Source organism: Delphinus delphis, chromosome 18 (assembly GCF_949987515.2).
Source record: "Delphinus delphis chromosome 18, mDelDel1.2, whole genome shotgun sequence".
Taxonomy (NCBI): domain Eukaryota; kingdom Metazoa; phylum Chordata; class Mammalia; order Artiodactyla; family Delphinidae; genus Delphinus; species Delphinus delphis.
This window is the reverse complement of record NC_082700.1, coordinates 65,782,696-65,809,154: the sequence shown is the minus strand read 5'-3', so window position 1 is coordinate 65,809,154 and position 26,459 is coordinate 65,782,696. Positions and strand designations below refer to the sequence as shown.

Below are 26,459 nucleotides of genomic sequence, written 5' to 3'. Positions count from 1 at the left end.
GGGTTCAAGCCCTGGTCTGGGAAGATCCAACATGCTGCAGAGCAACTAAGCCTGTGCGCCACAACTACTGAGCCTGCGCTCTAGAGCCCGCAAACCACAACTACTGAGCCCACGTGCCACAACTACTGAAGCCTGTGTGACTAGAGCCCTGCTCCACAACAAGAGAAGCCACCGCAATGAGAAGCCCACACACCGCAACAAAGAGTAGCCCCCGCTCGCCGCAAATAGAGAAAGCCCGCACACAGCAACGAAGACCCAACAAAGCCAAAAAAAAAAAAAAAAAAATTACCAAGTAAAATAAATATTGAGACCAGTGAAGAGCGGGCTAAGCTGCTGATTAAATCACAGAATGTTGCATCTAGAATAGAAGTTAGAGATCTTATAGTCCAACTGGTTCATTCTACAGACAAAACCAAAACAAAGCAAATGGAAGAGGCCTAAGGGGTCATGACTCTGGTCATCATATATCATGTAGGTGGGATCTTCTTATTGAAAAGACAACAGAAACCCTTTCATTGATATTTTGATATCTATAGAAACCTATCTTTATTTAGGTTGTCATTGTTGTGACAGGTCGAACTGCGTCCCTCAAAAGGACATGTTGACATCCCAACCCCTGGTCCCTGTGAACATGACCTTATTTGGAAATAGGGTCTTTGCAGATGTCATCAGGTTAAGATGAGGTCATTAGGGTGGGTCCTAATCCAAGATGACTGGTGGCCTTATAAGAAGATAATGTGAAGACAGACGCACGGGGCGAGACCCTGTGATGATGGAGACAGAGACTGGAGGGACGCAGCTGTGAGCTAAGGAACGCCAAGGATTGATGGCCTGCACCGGAAGCTAGGAAGAGGCAGGGAAGGATTCTCTCCATAGCTGCAAAGGGATCTCGGCCCTGCCAACTCCATGATTTCAGACGTTAGTCTACAGAACTGGAGAGAATTCATTTCTGTTGCTGTAAGCTACCCTCTGTGCGGGGCTTGGTTCCAGCAGCCTTGGGAAACTATAGTACTCTTTATCCTTTCTCCATTTTTTCACAGGTTTACTTTTCTTCTTCTGCTCCACAGAAAGCTTCTAGAGAGTAGGAACTGGACTTTGCCCATGTTCGTGTTCCTTGAACAGCTTAGCAGTGCTTAGTCGGGGCTCAGTGAGCATTTGTTGAATTGAAGTAATTGTAGGCTTCCCCAGAAATAATGCAGCTCATTATTTGTTATTATAAAACACCTATAATTTGCTTGTCAGCTTTTGACATTGTCATCGAGGACATAGAAGAGGTGCCTCTTAGTTGCCAAGAGATGTTTGGATAGAATGAAGAAATAAATACTGATAGGGAAACCCAGGAGCGTACTTTAATATTATTTTAAGAAGAGTTACTAATATTCACTGAGAGTTTGCTATATGTCAGACTCTGTTCTCCGTGGTCAGTGCACATTCTTTCATTGAATCATTATAATGTCTAGGTGAGAGAGATCCTGTTAGACCCAGCTTACCGATGAAAAACACCGAAGCTCAGAAGCTGTAAAAAGCAGAGTTGAGAGTCAAACTTGAGCCATAAGACTGTAAAATTTGCTCTTAACCACTAGACTATTGGGAAATGCAGACGCTGATCATTCCTTTCTGCAGAACTGAGAGATGCTCAGCTTTGTGTTTATGGACGATAATGTGTTTAGATTGCTCTCCATATAAACGTGTGTGTGAGAGTGTTGCATGTATATTTATTCTGTGGTATGTTTGTTACCTCCATATATATAGGCCATCAGGTTCCTCAGACATATTTAGAACTTATGAGCCAGGTTTCCTAAGCTGCCACGCTACCTTTTTTTTTAAGATTTTTTTGATGTGGACCATTTTTAAAGTCTTTATTGAGTTTGTTACAATATTGCTTCTGTTTTGTGTTTTGGTTTTTTGGCCTTGAGGCCTGTGGGATCTTAGCTCCCCGACCAGGGATCAAACCCACACCCCCTGCATTGGAAGTCAAAGTCTTAACCACTGGAGCGCCAGGGAAGTCCCTGCCATGCTACTTTGAGTATACTCTTCTCCCTCTGTAAAGCCACAGGTTTTATATTTAAGTGAGCGGGTTTCCACCTTTGTGTGCGTTGCAGCACTTAGTAGAGGAACAGAGAGCCTCAGCAAGGAGAGCACTTTCCTGTTGTTTTGCTTTTGTACTGTTGTGGGGTGACCCCTTCGTTTGAAAGAAAGTTCCTCTAACGAAAGAAAAGTTAGATTCCCCTAATTTAGATCATTTTAGTTTACACAGGAGGATTGATAAATAAACTTCTCCCTTTGTTTATATAAGCCCAAGTCCTGAAAAGACCCAAGAGCAAAGTTATCAGAGAAAGGAATGACTGTCTGGACACAGTTGGATTTTAGGTGTGTGTGATCCATGTGTGACCTTTATCTAGGAAATCATTCTCTCTGGCTTATGTGACATGTTCATCTTTTTAGGGGCTGCTTCATCATGACTTAATGACATACGCTTATTGGGAAAAATTCAGTGACTTTCAATATTTTTATTTCAAGAGAATCATATTGAAGTTTGATTTAAAAAACTGGATGACACTGGAGAGATGGTGCAATGTCACATTCCCTCCAGCTGCCTCTGGTCCTAATAAAGAATTAGGCTCTGTCCTAAACCTAGAATAGTACTTTGCAGCCCAGAGCTACAAAATATTTCATAAATTGTATTCTTGCTATAGGGAAGAAAACCTGTTTATATATCCTATGAAAGGATTCTTACCATGGCTTCATCTTAAACTTGGATGAATGGTCTACTCTGAATTCTTTTCTGAAATTTGGGCCTGAAAGTTTGCCACAAATAAAGTTCACGTCAACATGACCATAGAGTTAGGACAAGCCAGGGCTTGAGAGTTCTGCTGCTCTATGTGATCTTAAACGAGTTACTTAATTTTTATGTGTCTTGATATCTCATGTACATTCCAGGTATAATAACTCCTTCATAATGCTAAGGATTATGTCAAGTATATATGAACAAAACAAAGTTACTTTCTGATTATACCCTATTTCATGAAAATAGCTATATGTTTTCACCAACTTTTCTGAAATGGTTTTATTAAAATATAGGCCACATAGCACATATGACATTTACATGGGGGACCTAAAAGGACACCTCAAATGGGTGGGCCATCGTTCTTCAGAGTCGCTGAAGCAGAGGGAGAAAGTCACATGACTGTTGGTCATGCATTTGAAATCCCCTGGACAGCTGTGGATCCAGTCACCCTGAGGGCAGCCTCGGGAAGGTAGTGTTGATCTAGAATCAAGCTGCTTGTCACAGCAGAGCCTCTGTGTATCTTGATTAAGAATCTCTGCGGCCGTTAGAACTTACTTGTTAGTTATTAGTAATTCTCCTCAACAACCGGGGTGAGTTTCTATATAGAAACCTATATGGACTATTTCACATAGTGCTTGACACATAAGCTAGTCCCTGGGGAATATTCTCAATCCCAGTCCTTCCCCATCCCTGCCACCCCCCCTCCCACCAAAAGCATGGAGGGAAGTCACTACTGTGTTCATTTTGTATGATTCGTTCTGATTCATAGTGACTCAGTCATTTCTATGGACATAGCTCAGTCCAACAGCAATGGTAGCCTAATATTTCGGAGACCCTAGGATACTTGGCGGGGAAGAAGAACTCATTCTTCAGCGAGCCAGTATTTCCTTGTCACGGACGTCAGAATGTTGAACTAGATTTTGGTTTGCCTGGCTGCCCCTAAAAGCTTTAAAGTATTGCAGAAGAACTGTGGTTAATAATAAAGAGAGTATGTTTCTGAGTCTGAAACATTATTTTTAGTTTGGGCTGCCCCAAATTAAAATAACACCTTCCTATCGGCAGATAATTATAGAATAATTGATATTTAAGTATTTTCTGTGCTGAAGAGATAAATTAGTTTTATCCTCTAAGGTTTAAATTTGTCTTTTGATTTTGATGTAGTAAGTACCATAAAAAGTCAGTCTACTGATGAAAATTACACTTCATAAACCAGGTGTGAAAATTTTTGAGAACAGTTTGTCTTAGATTTTTCACTTAAAATAACAACTTGTTCTCGAAACTTGACACCTTGAACTAACTTAACAGAGAATGTTTTCTTGTCAGGAGTGACTGATGGAGTAGCAACTTTTCTTCTGCTTTTACAGTAAAAGAAATTGCTCACCCAAACATATAGCCAATTTTTCAAACATCCACAAAGGTGTGAAAGTATTTTTACCCTTGGAATTCCTGATGGCACTGTTTAAAAATACAAGTGCCTTTATTTGTATATGCCTGATCTGTTGAATGTTTGTGTTGTCTACCCTTATAAGGGGTCTCATAATCACTCAGAAGGCCTGAAGCTTTAAACCTGCCATGGAGAAAATCTTCTTCTCTCCCTGTTCCTGCCTTGGCCCATAGAGGAGGTGACTTCCGCCAACCTCTGCATGACAAGGACTGTTCCCACCTTCCCTGAGAAATATCATGGGCCCCAAAGGACAGAGAAAGAAGACTGAGAAGGTGCCCCGCACCTCTCAGGAGGCCTCACTTTGTTGAGCACCTGCCCTCAGGTGTGATGCTCAGCTCTTGTGCTCTCCTCAGTCCACCCAGCCAGGATGTCCACGTAGAACAGGTTTCATCATTCTGCCTCTATCTGCAGCCTAAGGTCTAAGACACATTGCTCAATCAGGCTCTTACCTGAAAGCCTGTCTTATGGATTAATGGGCATTTTCTTGTCTGTTAATTAACTGACGTTTTGCTCCCCATTTGGTTACTGATCTCTTCACATATCTTCATATTCAGGCAGAATTCTGAAGATGAGGGCTGAGTGGTGGGATTTATTTTTATTTCTAATTTCAAAGGATAATAGAAGTAGTTCCAAAATGATCCTTGTAAATTGTTTTTCTTACTGTTAAAAAGCCCAAAAATCCAAAGCCTGCTCTTCTTTGAAGCTACGAAATGTTATCTGTATGAATGTAAAAACCATTTGTTTTGGCTAATTATCAATCTGTCTCAACAACAAAAAAAGGAGGATGACTAGAAATCCTTTTAAATGCTTCTTTTATTTCATTGGTTGTACATTGGGTGAGTGAACTGAATATTACAACCAAAACATAGAATTGATACAAATTAGACTCCTGTTTACACTGTAAGGTAATGAATGAGGGAATTCTTTAAGTGTTACAGAAAGATTTAGTAGAAATGTTACCAGTGATATGGCTCAAAGAATATTTAGGTGAAGTGCTGTTATATCCTGAAAACCAAGAGTGAAATGTAGTTCCCATACAAGTGGCGAGTTCATCTTTTAACTACAGTATTTGTTGAATTGCTATCATCATGTCTTGGATATTGGTGATTTTGTTCTGTAATTAAACAAAGCATTTAAGATTTATTCATCATAGTCAGACTTCTGAATATAAACAAACTTTTGGCAAATAATATTTATACAGAAAAATAGTTTTAGATCCTCTCAAATCCCAGAATTATTCTATAAAATTACATTATAAATAAATAAAAAGCAAAATCTGTTGTACATATATTTGTACATCTATGCATTTGCCTTGCCTCCTCCTTACTGTAAATGGCATATTTATGACTCTTTGCATATTACAATCACAATTCTGGAAAATGGATATCATAGTAAAAATACAGTCTCCTATATTCGCTTGGGGGTATAGGTGATGTTTCTGATGCTCCATTATTAAAGGGCTGAAAATAGTTGTGTGCTAAAAACTTTAAAAATCAAAATCATGAAACAAAAGAAAAAAAAGACAATGTTACAATAATTAGTCTACAAAAATATTTCAGTGATTCCCATAATTTACCTTTTAGTAATGTATACTATGTTTTCAATGAGTTTAAGTGAATTAACAAAGAAAAAAGAAAATAAGTTTGAATGTTTTAGGCAAGTTGTAGCATAACTACATTGTTATAGCTGAGAAAGTTACAAATATCAATAATACATAAAGATGAAACTACCAAAGAAATACAAGTTAGATACAATACTTTCCCACAAATTAAAACAAATGCAACAATACAAGCGCTATGTAAGATTACACTTAGAATGTGATTTTTTTTGATAGGGTTATCAAATCTACGATATAAGATAAATAGTCATTAGACTTTGACCAACATTAATTAAAATGGCAGATTTCTTTTTCCTCAAACAAAAATGATATGGTTGGTGCATCTAGTTTTCAGAACAGGCGGTGGTGCCAAAATTTAAAATATTTTACATTCAATCTCAAAAGTCAAAATACTTCAATCACTAATACGTTCACAAAGAAAATGGATGTTTTAAACAATTACACATAATAGTAATTCATAACAGCTGTTTCGTTTTTTAAACAATAATTTAAAAACTATGTAGGTACTGTATAGGCTATGTGCAACATATAAAATGTGAAATATGAAATATTTGGTACGATAGTGCTTAAAATAAACTTTAAAACAAACTTTCTGAACAAAATTTAATTGTATCGCTATTACCTTGAAGATCAACCAAGTATTTAAAAAAGTAAACAACATTAAAATATGTTTCATCCATATATAGTATATATATATGTATGTGTATATATATGTATGTACTTGTATTAAAGTTTTTTATACTTTTGAGACATAAAATATGCTTTAAGGTGAAAGAATTAAAAGAACTATTTTTTTCCATGCTGTAGTCAGTTACAACCTTTTAATCCAACTTTTGAAATGCAAAACAGTAATGGATTTTTTAAAAAGTGAAACTATCTACTTTTTGTTTACATAGTAATTTAGATTAAAGTCACAGTCAAATTTTCAGTGACTAAACTCAAACTTACTTAAATTAGAATATTATACAGATCTCCTCACCTACAGCTTCCTTGTTTGTCTAGGTTTTTAGTTCAGAAGAGTTATTCTGTAACAGGCAACCGGATGGTGAGTTTGAAAGACTAATCCTTTTGATTAGACTGTTGGCATGGGCCTCTCATTCTTGTCAAGCTGGATGAAGTCTGGCAAAATCTAGGCACTTCTACAAAGTCTCTCTTATAAAACAATTTTAAAAATATACTTGTAAAATAATACCTTCAAGACTTTGTTTGGTGGGGTATGAAGATCATACCGTGCAAAGTTTCTTTTTCAATCTAGTTAATGTTATTCTAGAATCACATGATTCAATGCGGCATCTCCAGGCAAACCAAATACCACACTTTGATGTGTCCCCAGTACTTGTGCTTGAATTTCCGTTCAAATTTTAGACCTGCAGGACAGGTAACGGTTTTACTTCACTTCTCATCTTTGCTGCAGCATTCGTGTTGTCAAGAAGTGAAACATAGCTTTGATCCAGTAGGTAAATGAAATGACAGTAATTGAAGTTAGAATCGAACCTGCCCTTGGAATAGGTTTTTTTTTTTTTTTTTAACTAATGCTAATTGTTTATTGCTAACTTTGAAATATTCTGAGTCAAAATGAGTAAATTGGTTGGACTTGCTGCATCAGCTATAGTTATGGAGATAAGACAATATTCCTAGGACAGAAACTATGTTTAGAAACCCTTTAAAAGTAAACTTTATCCTTTATGTCTTTAAACATCACAGCTGGTCTCAGGTAGTTAACTATCTTAGGTTGGAATATACTAAGCATACCATATTTAATACTCATATATGATATAGCAGCACTAGCTTCTTAGAGTTGTGGTCTGTCCAGAAGAACTAAATCTTTATTTAGCATGCAGTTTGTGGCAATTCTATTGAGGAGGAAACAGGATAGTATGTACAGTAACAATGTTTAGTTATTCTCAATGCAGATTCTTGGCATTCCATTCCATTTCTGCTGATTATTTCAGAATTATCTGTTAAAGAAAAAGACAAGTGTGATTTAGACATCCTTCTTGAGGGAAGATAGCTAGTTTAAGTTTTACTCCTTGAAGATAGACATTTAAAAATAGGAATTTTCTGCAATTTCTCATAGTTTTGATGCAATTATAATTTTGCACAATCCCCACCCTTCATGCTGAAAATGTTTACACTTAAGCACTTCTGCTATGTGGCCACTGTAAAGAATGATGATTCAAATGCACACTATTTTCTGTAACTGTGACTGCATATATATGGGCATGCAGTGTGTTTAGACCTTAATCTCTTTTCTTAGTTTTGGCTTCATATCTCTTTATTATACGTTCAATTCTCATTCAATTAATATTTGCTAATGTGATCAGGAAGTCTAATCAAAGAATTAGTTTGTACGTGAAAGGTTCTTTGTAAAGATTAAATACAAATATTTAAAAATGTGTAACAAATTAAGTAATACTTATCTATTAACTTGCATTTATAATTCAAAGATATGTTCCCATCAAAAGTAATTTTGTTCGCAAGATACAATAACAATTAGTTTCAAATTCAGGAACGTTTAAATGTCCCATATTAAAGAAAAAAGAAATAACATTCTAACAAAGCTGTTAAAAACAGTCTTGATAATTCAAAAAGCCCAGATAAAACTAAACTATCAAATGCAAGTTTGATATAAGTTCATTTCCAACTCCATAACTTTGCAAAGGACAGGGAGTTTGCCCTGTGTGACCCAGTCAACTAAATGTCAAGCTTAAAAGCCAAGCTTTTGACACATTCTAACAAAAATATTTATTCTTTGTGCAATGCTTTGACAAAACTTTGTGCAATTAATAAACAAAATGTTTATTTATTAAATAGCCAAGAGTCTTTGTTTTCGAAATAACCGGTAAATATTCTTTATGGTCAAGGTCAGCCAATATTCCTACACACTGGGATCCAGTTCCCAATAAAAGCCTCATTTCTCCAAGTATGATTTCTTATCCCATTATGTCAGAATTTATACATGTGGATATTTTTTACGTTAAGTGGGTATTTCTGCAGTTAATATAAAACAGTTTTAGTACATACACTTAATTTCTCCTCTGAAATAAATATGAGTATCCTTTATTTTATTGGAATATACAGATATGTATGGAATTGATAAAAATAGAGGAAGAATTCATGTGTGTTAAATATTTATACTAAATGGAAACTCAAAACTTTGGATAAGATCAGATCATTTTTTTGTTTTTCAAAAAGTTCTAGGAATTTAAAATTAATTGGGAAAAAATATCTCATGTACTGATATACAAATAAAAATAATGGGATATAATGGTTTATATGTAAATATTATCATATTGTCTTTGAACAGTCATTGCAGATAGCTAACATTCAAATTCTTCAGGTGGCTATATTATAGCTTCATTTTTAGATTTAGATATTTGATTATTAAATAGGAATTATTCTGTTTCATCCCTTAGCTTCAATCTTGTCTGTAAGTTTTCCAAATAAGAATGTGCCCTAGGACATCAGATCATGTTTTTCTTTTGTCTTTCTTTTCACTTTAGCAGAAGCCTCTCTAAAATATTTATGGAAAACAAACTTGCAGTTTCTTAAATTGATATATATAATAATATATGCTTTAGAACATATTCACATTCTTGCTTATTAACTGAAATGAAAATGCCATATAGGATGAAAATTCCCAACCACCTGGAAAGAAAAAGTATCCTACAGAGAGCCCAGCAACGGGCAAATCTGTATTATAGAAATTAGTTAACGATGCTTTGGACTTGAATTTGACAAACAGACGTGTCCGACCACCCAGATGTAATTGAACTGTAAATCAGCCCTGCAGTTAACTAAAAGCATTAACTGGGCTCACCCAGACTGCTTTGCCCCTCTGCCCCAGCCTACACACCGTCCGTTGTATGGATAAAGACATGGATAAAGACGTAAATAAAAATGACCTCTGGTACTACTGAACTCTCAGCCGCACTGCTTCCTGGCATCTAGGCCAGAAAACTCTGGCCATACCCTGGTCTATGCGTTGGGCTGTCTTGAGGACTGTATGTGTGATGTTAAAAAATGAATTACACCCCCGCCAGCTGTGAGCTTCAAGAGGTTTAAGAGATTTGATCTTAGATGGTAGGAAAGCTATGGGTGTTTTTTGGTGGTAACGTTTTTCTCAAAAATACCATTTAATTATTAAATTTTTTCCTGAGAAATATAGCTTTGTTGGTACAGTCTGAATTAGGTGTACTCTGGGGTGAAATACATTTTGGAAATATAGACAGATGAGGAATGCAGATGAGGACCGGTTCCCCACTGAGAGCCTCTTGTGGCACTCCTGCCCCTTTGATCGCTGCTTCTGATGTTAGAAGGCACATGACATTACAGGTCGTAGGGCCCACGGGGAGGGGAGGACAGTTTCCAGCAGGAAGGAACCTCTGGAGGGAAGAGGAGGGCCAAGTGGGCGTGTGTCAAGCGGGAAGGGTGTGGAGAAGCTGTTTTGAGGGAAGGAGGGCTCTTCTGTCTAGTTTTTGCTATGGCTTTTCTTTAGTCAGATTATATTTTTAATTCACATCAAAACACCATAATTTAAAACAAGATGAATAGGTAATCTTGTGTTTCCCTATTGCCTCTCTTTGGAGATTCTCTGCCACACCAATTCAATATGAACATATAAAATAAGTTCTATATATGAAAACTTCTTCAGCCTCCATTGTAATTTCAATGGCCAGGAGGATCAAAAGCTTCAGGAGGGGGCTTCCCTGGTGGCGCAGTGGTTGAGAGTCCACCTGCCGATGCAGGGGACGCGGGTTCGTACCCCGGTCCGGGAGGATCCCATATGCCGCGGAGCGGCTGGGCCCGTGAGCCATGGCCACTGAGCCTGCACGTCCGGAGCCTGTGCTCCGCAATGGGAGAGGCCACAACAGTGAGAGGCCCGCGTACCACAAAAAAAAAAAAAAAAAAAAGCTTCAGGAGGTACCTGAATATTTCAATATAGATACAAAATTCCTAAAAGAACAGGCTTATATGTGGTCCCGGAACATGGGCTCCAAGTCTGATATTGACAAGTCCTAAGCCTGACCTGGTCTATTTTAAAACAATGGTTAATTAAACCACAGTTCACCAAAGTGACCTCTATAGACTAGCTGTCAGTGGCATCCTTCCTGCCCTGAACTCATCAAAACTGAGGCTGATATCCAAAATTCCTTCCTCAACCTCCAGGCACTGCAGCCCATGCTTTTTTGGAAAGGTCAGTCGAAAACTCCCCTGGGGACTGCCAGCATATGTAGAGGTCAGAGAAATAGCTACTACACTAGGTCCCCTAAAAGTCCCCTCCCTGAAGCATTGTTATTGTCTCTGTTTTAATTTTAATAGATACTCCCCTGATTTTCCAGGAGGTACTAAGAAATTTTTATCAAAGCCTTAAGAGCTATGTCAGTATTGCCGGTCATATTTCACAGACATGGAGAAGGCAGCATGAACAGTGTCAGCTGGCTTGCACAATATACCAAGTACTTGTGCAAACCAGCATGAGCTTAGAGGTGTTAGCTCGCTCTGCTCCCTGGCATGGGAATCCCCTCCAGGGTGTAGTGACAGTCTGCGATGGGACCAGGAGACAGTAATTCCAAAGAGCAGGTCTGTGCCTCTTAGGGTGCCAGTGGAGGTCAGTGCTCAGAACCCTTCTGAGAGCTTGGGAATCAGGGAAAGGCGAGGCCATGGGGTAGGGCCTAAAGCAAACAGAGCCTGGAGCACTGGATGAGAGGCAGCAATGACTGTGTGCAAGAACCAGGTGCATAGCAACTGCTGATGGACCTGTGGGCTGCTAGGCTCCCTGCTAGGTCATCCCTGCCTGGGTGGTCAACCACATCCTAGCCTAGGCCTCCTCCAGACGGATGCTGCAAACGTCTGCTTATGACAGCAGAAGCCCCTACCCAATCAGAGTTCCACCGCTTCAGCTTCTACGGAGCCCTGGCAAGCTGTATCATAGGAAAGAAATCGGATATATTGAACAAGTTGTATTTCTGTTTATCTCTCTGATAGACTAGTCCCTCAAATAAGTATTATTTTCTATAACAGAATCATGATGAAGATGGGGATTAAATTATTAAAATAAGATTCTAGCTAACCTTTTATGGTAAATCAAAATCTTGGACTGAAAGCATTATTTTCAATTTCTTTTTCCACTAAAAGGAGAACACACAAAAATGAGAATAGCTGATGCCCACCAAATTGGTGATTCTGTTTTTAAGACAAAGACACACTTGATCTCAAAAAATGACTGCGTTCATAAATCTTCAGTGGACCCTCTAGTTTTTTTTTTTTTTGCGGTACACGGGCCTCTCACTGTTGTGGCCTCTCCCGTTGCGGAGCACAGGCTCCGGACGCGCAGGCTCAGCAGCCATGGCTCACGGGCCCAGCTGCTCCGCAGCATGTGGGGTCTTCCCGGACCGGGGCGCGAACCCATGTCCCCTGCATCGGCAGGCGGACTCTCAACCACTGCGCCACCAGGGAAGCCCGGACCCTCTAGTTTTAACAAGAGTGTCTGCAGGCAAAAATATCCGTTGGCTGCAACAGAGTCTACCAAGCAATGAACATCTCCTTCAGGTGGCTGGATTTAAGAATGTAAAGATTCTGCTTAATCCACATCCGTAAATTATTGCCATATGAGCCCAGGACACAATGAGTCTCATTTTTATTTACTGAAGACAAAATATGTATGGTCTCAAAGAACATCAAATGGGTTGTTTCCCCACCAAATGTGTTATGAGCAACCATTTACTAACCCCTGCATGCCCACTGAAATGCCTACCGTTGACTCACAGTGCAATGGCAGTCAAGCTCATCGCAGAGAGGACCGGGTTAGGCACTGCCTGAATACTAAGCCTACTGGGGCCAGGCAGGAAATGTGCATAAGTGGGTGGATCAGCCGGGAAGTGTGGCAGATGGAAGGGCCCGTGCCTAGAAGGAATGGAGCAGCAGGTACTCACCTCCAGCCACCTGTCACCTGCAGAAGCCTGGGCTCTATAGTGCCTGACCTTTCCATCTGCCAAAAGAAGCTGGAAATTCAGCTGCTGATTCACATTATGGAAAACAACTCTGTATGGGTCAGATATCTTTGGGCTGAATTCGGCTATGAGCTGCTAGTTTGTGTTCTCCTTGAGCCTTACTTTCTTGAAGGAGATATCTACTAAGCCTGGATTGCTAGCTTCCTGAGCCGGGCAGTAGCCAAGGCTGAAGGCATCATCCAGGGAGGCAGCGCTGGGGATGGTGGGCGGGATCAAGAGAGCACGTCTAATGGGGAGTTCATCCTGCAACGTTCAGACATTTGGCTTTCACCCAAAGGAACAGGGTACTTGACCCACCGGTACCTTCTACCTAAGAAGAGATTACTGACCTCCCTTGACTGAGTCACCAGATATGAAATACACATGTTGCCTTGTCTTTTCCAAGCTGATGATGGATTCAGAATGAGCCATCATGTGCCCTTACCTTTGGTGTGCACTTGAAAAAGAGCTGACCAGAGTGAGAAATGCACTCGGTTGAAAGCAAAATAGTCTGTGCAGAGGCTGAAACACTGAACTTGAAAGCATGAATACCACGAACTCAACAGCAGAACTAACTAGCACTCATGCAAGAGGGTTCAAAGAAGACAAATCAACATATAATTTCCTCAGTGCTTCACGGTATCAAGTATTAACACTTTCTGAGTTTTCTACCTTGTGGCTGATCTCCAGGAAATGCACATGTAAATAATTTTGGAAATTGTTAGCTTCTAGATGACTTCTAGACATGTTCGCACTTCTTATGTAAATGTGTTCATTGCAGACATTCAGAGATGTCAGATGAGTTATCCTTTAAAATGTTAGTTCAGTAGTAAATTCAGTAAGAACTCTTACTGCTTGGCTTAAATGATAGAAAAAAATATTTCAGTGAAAAGACCAACTGTTTCTAGGGATCCAAACCACGAGAAACAGTTAGAAAAGAGGGCTAATGAATGTTTTAGTTAAACATTCAATACTAACTCTCTTTGTAACGTTGAGTTTGGAGAGGTAGATATAATATACCTTATCAAATATCTGTGTGGCCTTGCTGAAATCTGAAGGAATCTCAGTGGCTCTGCATACCACTAGCATAAGAGCTCAAGCAGACATTTCCAAGCAGGGCTGTTGCATTAACTGGGTCCACAGCGCAACCGAATTGCGTAAGGACAGGGGCACTGTCTCATTCCTCTTTAGATCCCTAGTAAAAAGGATGGGACTGGCTATATAGGAGACACTTCTTAATTACTGGTTGCATGGATGGCTGAATAAGTAAGAACTTACCGAGGCATAATGCCACAATGTTGGCATCTACAGAAGACCAACAGGCCTCTCACAAGCAAGAGGTTGCGGTGGAGGCAGGAAAAGAACCCCTTGGAGAGTTTACATCTCTTACCCTTTCAGAGCAGCTAAGGCTTCAGGAATATCCAAGAAAAAGAAACATTCATCCCCATCCCCCCACCCCATGTTCTATACAGATAAAAGGAAAAATATTCCAGGCTGGGGGCAGAATCACTCAGAGGATGGAAACATGGCAGATAAACAAAAATGGCACCTGAAGAAAACTTCTAGACTTAGAATATTTCTTAGAAATCTCTTCTCATGGTTACAGGGCCCTGTTTCCTCAGAAGGTAATTAAAGAAAGGGATGTTTCACTGTCTCCTTAAACAAAACTTATTATTAATCTAAAAATAGACAACTGGATGGAATTTCCTAAAAATATGGCCAAGCTAAGGAGGCCAGCCTGTTGCTCACCATCCCAGTATCTTTGTCTTTATTCACGGTATTCTTCTTGTTCTCTCACTCATGTCGCTCTTCGCTACTTTCCACTGGCGTTCCTCCGTCCTCCAGGCCCTGCGTTATTTAATATTCTCTGCATCTTCTCCCTAGCACTCCACACGTCTTCTCCATGGAAGCCTCTACTGTCTGAAATTCCCTGGTTTTGTCTGAGAGGTGAAACTTGTATTTTGGTTGAAGCAAACTATACAAAAGCAGAAAGACATTTGTATATCTTTGGCTGCCAGAGAATTCTGTACTTAATTCTAGGGTAGATTACTATAGATTAGCATACTATGAATTATTAACATCAAAAGCAAATGCCTTTGGTTTCTTGGTGGACATATGTTATCAGAGTAATTCTCGTGATATGTGTTGATCAATGAACACTTTCAAGAACTTTGACTTATTTCATGACTATTTGTAAATTTTGTTTTTGAAGATTTTTTTTGATGTGGACCTTTTTTAAAGTCTTTATTGAATTTGTTACAGTATTGCTTCTGTTTTCTGTTTTTGTTTTTTTGGCCATGAGGCCTGTGGGATCTTAGCTCCCCGACCAGGGATTGAACCCGCACCCCCTGCATTGCAAGGCGAAGTCTTAGCCGGGGGACCACCAAGGAAGTCCCAGTATTTGTAAATTTTAATTGTATAAAAAGTTCAAAGATAATTAGAGGTGCATGAAAAGATACTTTGAAAACCAGTCACATTCATTATTTGAGCGGTACGTTTTTCCAGGGCAGGGCAGGGTCTTCTGCTGTATTTGATTTGTTTTCCAAGTGGAGTTTTATTTATACAGAAAAGGCATATACTGGGTTGTGGGAGAAAATTCTCAAGTGTGACAACCAGTTTCACTCTTGGGAAGAGCAACCTGAGGTTGGTGGGAAGGCCCACAATATTTAGCAGAACTTAAAGAGTACTTCAGTGCAGATTATTGTTTTGCCTTCTGTCATTAATATAAAGTTTACACTTAAAACTCTAATTCTTCTGTTTTCAATGACATATCACTTTGCTGATGACTCACGACTGTCTAATATTTTCCACTCTACGATATTTGAACAAAAAGACTTTTCAGATCTACTTTCTAAGAATTATCATTTAAAATACTACTAACTGAGTTTTTGTATGAAAGGCAGTAACACTGGCCTCACTGAAGATTACTGACGAGGGTCCACACTGGCGATTTATATCATCTGGATAAAATACATACATGGAGCGTCTTGATTTGAGCAAGATTCCACTCCTTGCATGAGTCCAAGTCACCTGGAAAAATCCAGCCTCTTGTGAGGATTGCAGCGATGCTTTGATCATGATTCCCAGCTCCACCCCTGAGGGGATGCTGAGGTTTACTTCTGTTGCTTTCATGGTGAGATGGGAGTCTACACCTCAGATCATCTAAAAATCCATACATCATTCATGGGTGACTTTTTCTCCAAAATGATATTTATGAGGAAGAAAGGAAAGGCATTTGAGAGGAGATTTTGTATTCCTCATGCCTCCCCCTGTTGCTATAGCAGTGTTGAAAAGAAAATCGCATTTGGGAGTGTTGTGTGCTCATTCAGGAAGAGAGGGGCTATGAGACCATGTTTGCTCTGCAGGTGCCAGAGCAGGTCGAAGTAAAACAAAATGCTAGATTGGAAGGGCCACATGACAGCCAGGAAAAAAGAAATTGGCAAATCAATTATAGCATCCAAGGCAAATGAGAAAGAGGGTGGTGTGAATGCATCTGGTGGCCACCCAGGACCAGGTTCCAGCTTTTACCTTCCTATTCATCCTCTGGCATTCTTGGTTCCATGCCGTACATCCCATTCCTACTCCACACACCTTCCCCAACAAACATTCCAATCACGCAATGAACCATAGACTGTGGTGCCTCTACCCTCAGCTGGTGGAGAAGGTGAAGGACTTTCCTATCACACGCTGTCTGGGGCTTTGGGTTAAGCATATGCTTTTGGCATCTTTCTTGAATCGTAAAGATGTAGAAGCATGGTATTTAGCCTCTTTCATGCTGTGAGCACAATATTATCCTTGAGCAATGTCACCAGTTAAGTAAACTATTATAGGCCAGCCTGGAGACCTAACCATCAAATCCACCACTGTCTCCATAGGAAAATTACTTGAGTTCCAAACCAAGTGGCAAAGGGAATTTTGAACAAACATTTTTAAAATTAGGGACTGTATGTATATTAAGGAAGGCTAAACTCCTCTACTACATCAAGAAATAATATATAATTGGGCCACACTATTTAAAAATACTGTAAAATATTATAGAAAAGGTAATAAGATATTTTTCTAAAAATATTAAGTTTAGAATATGTGCAGTGAGATACGGAGCAAGCAAGGCTGTCTGGGATTAGACAGGCTGCCCACATCTGAGGCTACTTCAGGGAAGGTGACCTCTGGACATGAAGGGAGAATCTAAGAAAACATTTTTTCTACCTTTAAAAACCAGTTTATGCAGCGACTGAAAAGAAATTCCAAAAGCATTCCTTTAAACCTGTTTTTTTCAATATGGGGTTTTGCTCCCAGTAATAAATTGAAGAATCAGGCCAAGAAAAATCACAGAAGCAGGATCCTGCTGGATTCAACATTAAGTCCCCAATCGTGCTCAGCGCCCTGCTTTTGTATCCTCTACCATTATGTTAGACTTAGGATCCTGGGCACATCTTGGCCGTAGTAAAACAGTGGAGCAGAATGTATAATTCAGTCTGCTAAGAACTGGTTTTTAAGACACCAAAGGCAGAAAATTAACCAAATGCTGGGATTCAGTGAAAAGAAGGGTAAGTTAATGTCATGCGCAGGACGTGAAGTGTGCCTTTGTGTATTGTAGTCATCGTCCACATTTCTCAAATTGATAGGATGACACTGCCATTTAAAAATTTCCAGCAAAAGTAGTTTTGTTTTGTTTTCTTCCTTTTTCGTTCTTTGCCTGGGTGTTTGTGTATGTGTGTCAGAGAGCGAGAGAAAGATGAACAAAACCACTCAATGTGTGTAAAATAATGGTGCAAAGGAAAAATCAAAGAGAGTCTTGGAGTGGCATTTCGGGAGGCTTGTTTGTGCCACCAACGAGCTTTGTGTCCCTTCTGGGCCTCAGTGTCTCACTCTGCTTGTACCACATTGGCACCTCTGCAGTGTGGTGGGTAGTTAACCAGGTTGCCATCTGTCCTCCCTAATAACTCCTCAGAAAGTGCCCTAAATATCCTGGTATAATAGATGGCAAAATAGAAACCAAAGGAAGAAAGCAAGCTCCTACGTTCTCTCTTATTTCTCTGTTACTAACTGTCCCCCCTCACAGCTCAGTGCTTAGGCCCATTCTTTCAGCTTCTCTACTTTTTGAGATGATCCTTATTATATAATAATTACTTTGACTGTAATTACTTACATGTTGGTTTATTGCCTGTCCCCTTGACAGTGTAAGAGCCACAGGAACAGGGACTGTTTTGTTCATTGCTGTATTCCCAGAATTTTGAATTTCACATGACACATAGTGGGCTCTTTATAAACATTTGTTGAGAAAAAGTATGAAGATGCATTGCACTGGGTTAACAGTGGGCTTTTGTTACGGCCTCAGAATAGACTCAGCTTCTGGCCTGCATGGTTCACTGAGGAAGAATTTGCATTTGCACTCAGTTACCTGTTCCATGAAAAGAGAACTCTTAAAGGAAAACACAGCAACAATAAATAATTTTTAATGTGAAAAGAATAATTTTATACTATGGATTAAAAAAAACAAAAACCTACGTATAATTAGGCATCTTTCTTTCCAATCCTAATTCTTTCTTCTTTGGAGAAAAGTCTATTCAGATCCTTCACCCAATTAAAATATTGTGGTAAAGTAAGCAGAGCATAAAACTGACCATTTTAACCATTTTTAAGTGTATGGTTCAGTGGCATTAAGTACACTCACACTATTGTGCAACTGTCGCCACCATCCATCTCCAGAACTTTTCATCATTCCAAACTGAAACTCTGTGCCCATTAAACAGTAACTCCCTCTTCTCCTTTCTTGCCAATACTTAACGCCTCCTTCCTTCTTTCCCTCCCATCCTTCTTTTTATCCTCCCCATTTTGGGCTTCAGAATGGAATTTTTCTGTTTGCGTACCTGAATCGTCATCGATTCCTTGGGATACTATGGAATTGAGCTCTATGGTTTTACCTACAACTGAATTAACCTCTAGTCACTCCTTTCACAGTTGCCTCCTCCAGGCTGCCCAAAACATTCCTTCTCAAGTAGAACGAATCAAGTAGTGATGTTCGTTTAACCTGAGATTTATATGAAGGTAAGGTTCTGTGAAAACAGTGGAGAAAAACAGTATCTCTCTTTTAAAATTATTGTTTAGAAAAGAAAAAAAGAGTCCTGGATGAAAGGACTCCTCCTGGTAGACTCTTTTTTTACAGAAGTTTCCTGCCAGTTTGCCACCCTTGGAAGGGTGAAATGGTGCCCTCATTCATCCACTTTCTAGCTCTTGTTTACTGGACTGAAATTTGAATTTCCTTGTTGGTCTCATCAACTAACCATATTTTCAGACATTTCTGATATCGAACTTGGATTTTAAAAAGGTTTGCTTCTACTGGAACTTTCTTCTTAAATGGTTAAAACTTTGTAAACCAATAGGTAAATTCAGTAGTTAGCAGTTTTTAAGGGAACCATATAAAGAACTTCACCCCAGTCCTGCATTGACCATAAGCTCCAATCTAATTCAAATATGGTGGAGACACAAGAGAACAGGATTTGGAGATCAGTGAACCTGAGTTCTAAAACTGTCCAGCCACTTCCAACCTGCTTGAATCTTAAGCACATTATTCTTTAAAATTTGCTCTCCTCTGGAAAATGGATGAGACACTTCACAGAGTTCTACTGAATATTAAATTAAATAATGTATATAAAGTGTCTGATATGTAGTAGTGTTTTTTGATAAATGTTGCTTCCCTTCCCTTGGTCTATTTATTTGAAAATTCATAATCCTAAATAAAATTTGGTTTCAGCTTCTACTTAAATAGGCATTCAAATAATAATTTTGTGCATTTAAATATTATATGATCTGTATGACACTCCATATGTGTTGATAATAAATTTGATTTTGATGAGATTAGGATTTTCTAAGATGTCAAATGCACTTCCCTTTCTGTGTATGTATATCTTGACCTGTCACTGACAACTAAATAAATATAGGCTGAACTTCTTTATTGTTCGTGAAAGTCTTGACTGTCATTCATATTAATCATTTTCCAAACTAAAATCTTTTATTATAAAAGCATCAACATCCAGTACCATACAGTGATCAAAGTCTACTGCAATAGAAAATTACATCCCTGGTGGTCCAGTGGTTAAGACTCCATGATTCCACTGCAGGGGGCACGAGTTCAATCCCTGGTCCGGGAAGTTCCGCATGCCACGGGGTGTGGCCAAATAGATAAATTAATTAATTAAATTAAATAATAAATAAAAACTCAAGTTAAAAAAAAAGTTACATCCCATGGGAGGCAGCATCTCCCACTCTTTAAATTTAGATCCAGTTCAAACCCAGCTTCTAGACCTAATAACTGTGTTACCATGGGTAAGTGATTCAACATCTTTTATTCTTAGTATTTCTCTTCCCTGTAATGGGAATCAAACGTTGTCCCTAATGCATAAGTAGTTGTGAGCCTTAGATAATGTAATTAACAAGTGCTTGGTGGTAGTAAGCAGATGCTACTGTTATCCTGTGGTAGTAGTTCACCTATTTTAATTTCTTAGGCTATGCCACAAAACATGAATATGAATATTTTGACAAGGTATAGCATTTACTAATAATTCTTAGATCACTGGGCTTAGAGCAAACCACTATTTATGAACGCTTCTGCACACCCAGTTCTGTCTAATAAACACCCATACTTCAATTTTGAAACCTTCACCTCTTCTCAGATAGGTTCACATAACCAGCAGGAAAAATGAGGGGACTTAGGTTATGAGTTTATGTTAAAAAAAAAAAAAAAAAGAAAGCAATTCTTAAACACAGTTTTCCAAGGCAAAGGAATATGGTGGGGTTTTCTTCTCATTCTTCACACACACCTTAGATCTCCCTATTTTAACTTCTTTCCTTGTTCAAGACCATCCTTAGTGTTACAGGGGTCAGAGAAGACCAAAGAAAAGAAGATGAACAATAGGAATTGATTCAAGCAATTCCTTTTCTCCTGGATCTTCATAACTAAAGTGGTTCTCTGGCCCTTTCAAATATCTCGGCATAACAATGACAAGAATTGAAAGAATGACTAATGGAAGAGTTATGAGCAATATTTTGAGAAAAAGAAGGAATCGAGAGTAACATCCTTGGGTATCTTTTTGATTCCTCCAAAACCTTTCTAAATTTTAAGGAGGAAGAAAATCTATTGACTGTTCAAAAAAATGTATAGCTAGCATATTCATGCTGGATTGTGGTTTGAGGGAGGGAAAGAGGACTAAGCATGGTGTTAGGAGATCAGTTTCTAATCCCTTACGTAACCTTGACTGAGTCACTTAACCATTGTAGGTCCTTTTCCTCATTATAAAATGGAAGGTTAGGAGCTTGGGGGAGGTTGTATATCTGGTTTTGCCACTTAATAGATGACCTTGCACAAGTTTTTCAGCTTCTCAAAGCTGCAGTCTCCGTATCTGTATATTAGGGAGAAGAATATTTCCTTACAGGGCCATTTTGGGTTTTAATGAGATAGTTCGTATAAAAGCTTAGCATGATGTCTGGCACTTGGTAAGAGCTTACTCATGGAGAGACGCTTGTGTTATCTTTGTGCTGTCTGTATGCTCTGTAGTACTTTGGGGTCCCTTTAATGATCATTTAAAGCACTTTCTCAGGAAGGCAGTGTGGTGAAAGGGAAAAAACACTACCCTAGGCAGGACACAGACAATTGGGTTCTAGTCCTGGCTCTCTTATTATTTATGTGACTTGGGTAAGCCACCTTACTGATCTGGGGTCTTGTTCCAATTTATAATGTAACTTGCATCATCATTTCCCTTTTCTGTTACTGTAGAAGTATGGCATGGTTGTAGTCAGTTTGCTCTTTTGACTTATCGCCTTTCATAACTTTGATGTAGTTAATGCAGGTCTTGGGTCAGACCTGCAGTGCCTGAGGCAACAGTGACTATGGGAAAATGGGTGACGTTTTACAGCATTCAGCTTAATGATGCTGCTTCCAGAAATGCATTGTGGTAAATACCGAAAAGTGTCTGTATTTGATTATAGGAAGCTCATCGACATAAACTCTGAGATCTTTGGAAACTCCAGAGCAAGGAGAGTGACGATAATACTATAATTTGATCACTGAGAGTTAAAACAGACAGACCAAAAGTTTCAGCATATTATATGTGATGCCGAGGCATGATGGAGTCTAAGTGCTAGACTAGCTGTAGTTTTTCATAAACCGGTGTCAGAAAATCCCAGGCAACAAATTTCTCCTTTATAGTACAAATAAAGTGAAGAAGTGTCAACAGGAGCCATTGTATCCATGTAAGTCGTCGGGAGAAATGTCTTGTAGAAGGTTGATGTGGCGGGGAGCTGAGAGCTGGTGAATCCACAGATGCTATAGAAACTGGCAAGGGCCGCTGGGAGACTAAAGGATCAAAATGCCTCCCTGAATTTTCTTGATTTTCTTAGTTACAGTCTGTCCTCCTTCATAGCTTCAGGTTCTGAATTCATGGATTCAACCAACCATGGATAGAAAATATTTGAAAAAATAAAATTCCAGAAAGTTCCCAAAAAAACCCACTTGAATCTGTCATGCGCTGGCAACTATTCACATAGCATTTACATTGTCTTAGGTGACGTAGAGATGATTTAAGGTAGAAGAGAGGATGTGCGTAGGTTATATGCAAATGTGCCATTTTATATAAGGGACTTGGGCATCCGTGGATTTTGGTATTACTCGGGGTCCTGGAACCAATGCCCCACAGATACTGAGGGACGAATGTATTCATCCTCCCCTCCCCACATTTTCCCTTTTCTCTCTATCCCAATTTTATCACTTCATCAACAAAGTAGCTTCCTTACCAGTTAACCTGCGCTCAGCCCATCCCAGCTCACACCTACCCACTCACTTCCTGTAGATGAGTGTTTGCAAGTCTCTCGTTTCGCATTTTGCTGCCCTGCCCTCAGCCTGCCTTTTGACCTCCTCAGTAACCTAACCTCTCCTCACCTGCTCAAGGAGATTTTCTAGTCCTGCCCACGTGTGTCTTCCCTTCACTCCTCACTCACCGCGGTGTGGCCTTTAGTGCGTGTGAGCTACACTGTCCCCCCCTTTAGATCTGATGTAGTAATAGCTGCTCTGTCTGCATCTTTTGTGGGATAAAGTCCAAAACTGATTCGGAAACTCCTATCTGAGCCGCGAAGGCTACTGGGGAAGAAGGTGGGATAAGGGGGAAGCATTGACCTCAGGGTCAGAGTTTTGAGGTCAAATGCAGGCCCTTCTACTGATTAGAGCCACGGCCACATCTGAGCCTTGATGTCTTCACATGTTAAAGAGCGAGAATAGGGCCCATCTGATAGGGTTAAATGTGAGAACACATGTAAAGCATGATGCTGGTACATTTATAATGCCAGTCTCCTTGCCCCTTACCCCACCCCCAGCTCTACCCCTTACATTTCACTCTGGTCAGGAACAACCTCACCAGTTCCTTATCTAATTCCTACACATCCTTCAAGGCCTGCCTCTGCACTTCTATACACAGTAGTGTGTATATGTTAGTCCCAAACTCCTAATTTACTCCCCCTCCCACTTAGGGCCAAGGCTCTGCCGTGGAGCTTACTTCCCATGCACTAATGTTTGAATCCTTGACTGTTTCACTTTGTGACCTTGTCTGATTGCGTCACATCTCTTTGACTAGGCAGTAAACTCCTGGGTACCCTTAGCACCTCCCCACACTGGTGACCTCTAGAATGTTCAGCAGACTCAGCCAGGTCTGACCTTGGAAGCCATTGACTCCTGAGATGTGGCCCAGAGAGAATGCTGGAAGAGGCTGAGAGGCCGGACCTCATGCCAGTTTGTCTTTGACTCATCATGGCGTCATATCCAGTAAGTGAAGTGACAGGCCAGCTTTGTGTCAGGAGACGGCAAGGATCTCTCCTCTCCATCCACCCACACAGCAAGGCTGGCAACTTCCCCAAACATGCAGGTAGAAGTGTGGGAAGGCAGGCAGCAGTGGCAAAACTTGGGGAGATAGATGCCTATAAGTCAAAGATTTTCTCCGTTCATAGCAATTTTTATTAAAAACAAGACCCCATTCATCTTTCAACCCTTGACAATGGATCCAAATTCCTGCACTGTGCCTAGTCTCTCCTTCCTTACAAATGTAGAGCTGGAAATAAACACACATATAGGATGAGCTCTATGTTTATTCCTCTCAAAGAGGAAACCTACGATTAGAAAAATGAGTATGATTTTATTATGGTCAACAAAAGCCAAAGTACTGCTGGGAATATAACTTTTCAATCTAAAAAGATTCCCCCAAATTCCATCAAAATGCAAAAGAGGATGGGATTTGAAGTAAAGTAAGTAGGACGATCCACCAGGCAGTCAATTTCCACGTAAGGACCCTTGACATTTTCTCTTCAACTGCACAAAATTGGAGCTGATATTATGTCTTTAGGAGCTGTATACAAAAGAATTCCACTCAAGTTTCTCACCATGAGGTGTAAATTATTCATGAAAGATGAAAATGTACTAGATTACAACACTTAATATAACTTAGCCTTTCCTTGGAGAATCTGCAAATACATATATTAATTAAACCTCATGGTAGCTCTGCAAAGCAGCTGCTCCTGAGGCAGGAAAATAAGAGGCCTTTTTTCTTCTTATTTTCTGCTTTCTTGAAGAGAAAAAATAATCTGCCTCTCTATGGTTCTCACAGATCCAGCTCCATCTAAGACATACGGAGCGGCCCTCCCACCTCTCCTCTCCACCTTAAACATCTTTTTTTTTTTTCACCAGACTAGCAAGACTGGATTCCAGTGCCCCAGCCACGTTGCACCATGGAATTGAGACTCAAATTGCCAAGCAGCTTTAACCAATGGTGTTAACTGAACGCAAACGCCGCCATTTTTATTGTTTTGATTTTTTTATTTGAAGAGATATACAGCAGGCTCCAGTTAATCTCCCTCTCTCTCCTCCTCTGTCCCTCCACCCCTCTTTCTCTCCACACACACACACACACACACACAGTCCCTCTCTCCACAAAATATTTGATATGGCGATTCTACCTCATTTGAGGCAACCAGATCCATTACTGAAATGGAACCTTCCTCTATAGTTAGAAGATCAGCACAGAGTTAGAGAAGGCCGAACAACGTTAGCAGTATGATGATGCTGAGATGGGTGTCTCAGCCCGAGCACTATTAACAGGCCCTGGATTTGGACAGTTGCTGTCCAGGCCCTTTCAGAGCACAACATACTTGGGGCCCAGCTGCTTTCTGTTGACTGTTCTCAGGACCCAGCAAACTGCGGGAAAGGAGTGGTTCACAGTTCGATCATCCATGCAGGGAGGCCAGTCGCTCTCCTGTATATTTCAGGGGAGGGAACTAACAGGGGTCTCCTCCTCCCACGCTGGGGCTTTGCAGAACCCAGATTTTTCTTGTGAAAAAACACAGGCTCCAAATGGGTCAAGTGGTGAATAGTGGGGAACGTTTAATGCCTCCTACATTTGTCTGAATATAGTCCTAACAGATGACTTTGAATAATAGATGTTTTAGAAAACTCTTTGAGATGAGAGATTAAGTAAAACATGACCTTACCTTTCTAGACTTCTTGGTTAGGATGGGGTGATTTACTGTAACTTTGTATATAGAAGTCCAAGAATCTACATACAAATAGCTTTGAAGTTGTGTTCATGTTTATGTGTGAGAAATGAGTAAAATCTGATGCTCTAAACTTTTCTCATCTCCCTTTAGTAATTTGTAGCAGGCCTGATGAAGCATAATATAGGTATCTGGTTGCATGTAATTATTTTGTCTGGTAAGATACCGTTGAAATTGTTATTATATATATACTAATCAGGCATGTCTGGAAAATGGGGATTTTCTGACTTACCAAATATCCCAATAAACGGAGGGCTAGGAATGTATAATATGTTATTAACTAATTTTCAATAAACTCTTCCTAAGGCCAGCTTTCTGTTGAATGGATTTAATCTTTGGAAGAGGATTCAGAAGATGTGATAAAACCTTGAGGTCATAATTAAACACCAATCAGCACTTTTTGGAGATGTAATTAGTGTTGTTAACATATTGCCAGGAATATAACTGATTTCACCAGCTTTAAAGGCACTGCGTGGGACGCTCCGTTAAAATATTCCTAATAGCCAGTATGTAAGAATTTGCCTTCCTAGCATGGACTCACGACCCAGAATGAATTAGATGAATAACTGCCCTCCGCGTCCACATAGCTGTAGCTGTGGACACGTGGACAACACGTATTCACTCCAAACCTGAAGGGACCCTTTCTTCCAGGCAAAGGCCTGGGAGGTGTCTGAACTTTTGTGGCTCTGATGTCTCATTCGGGTAGAGAGTGGGGAGCCGCATATTCGGCGCAAGTACCCTGGAGGCATTTGCCCAGGGAGTCCACCCAAAGGCTCTCCTTAAATTCAGGTCCTACAGAGGCAACTTCCTGTGGTTGTCAGCCCACATCTCTTCTTCTGCTACATGACATTTATTTGGACAGGTTTTGCCATAGTATGAAACCATTTTTATGTTTCTCTTTGGCTAAACGCGCCTCTCCCTATGTAACAGGCAAAGGCAAGGCAAAGTCGGCCACTCGCCGGCTGCCACTGTCCCACTTCCGGCTCTTGTGGAAGCCTCTCCACGGTCTCCGCAGACTCTCCTGCCTCG

At 39.9% G+C, this 26,459-nt stretch overlaps 1 protein-coding gene across 2 annotated transcripts in view; it reads right to left on the bottom strand.

The window, feature by feature from the left end:
* Positions 1 to 5,026: 5,026 nt before the first annotated feature.
* The window catches only part of MBNL2 (muscleblind like splicing regulator 2), a 151,882-nt gene continuing 130,449 nt past the window's right edge, over positions 5,027 to 26,459 (bottom strand). The window contains exons 7-8 of one of the 2 annotated variants that reach the window (XR_009516781.1): positions 7,603 to 7,808; positions 5,027 to 5,346 (exon numbers count right to left, since the gene is read on the bottom strand). Coding sequence is in view for 1 of the 2 variants with exons in the window: in XM_059995746.1 (XP_059851729.1) it covers positions 7,794 to 7,808 (15 nt within the window). In the remaining variant the exon portion in view is untranslated. Of the gene's footprint in view, positions 5,347 to 7,602; positions 7,809 to 26,459 lie in introns of those variants that run through there. The other variant, XM_059995746.1, reaches the window with a different exon arrangement.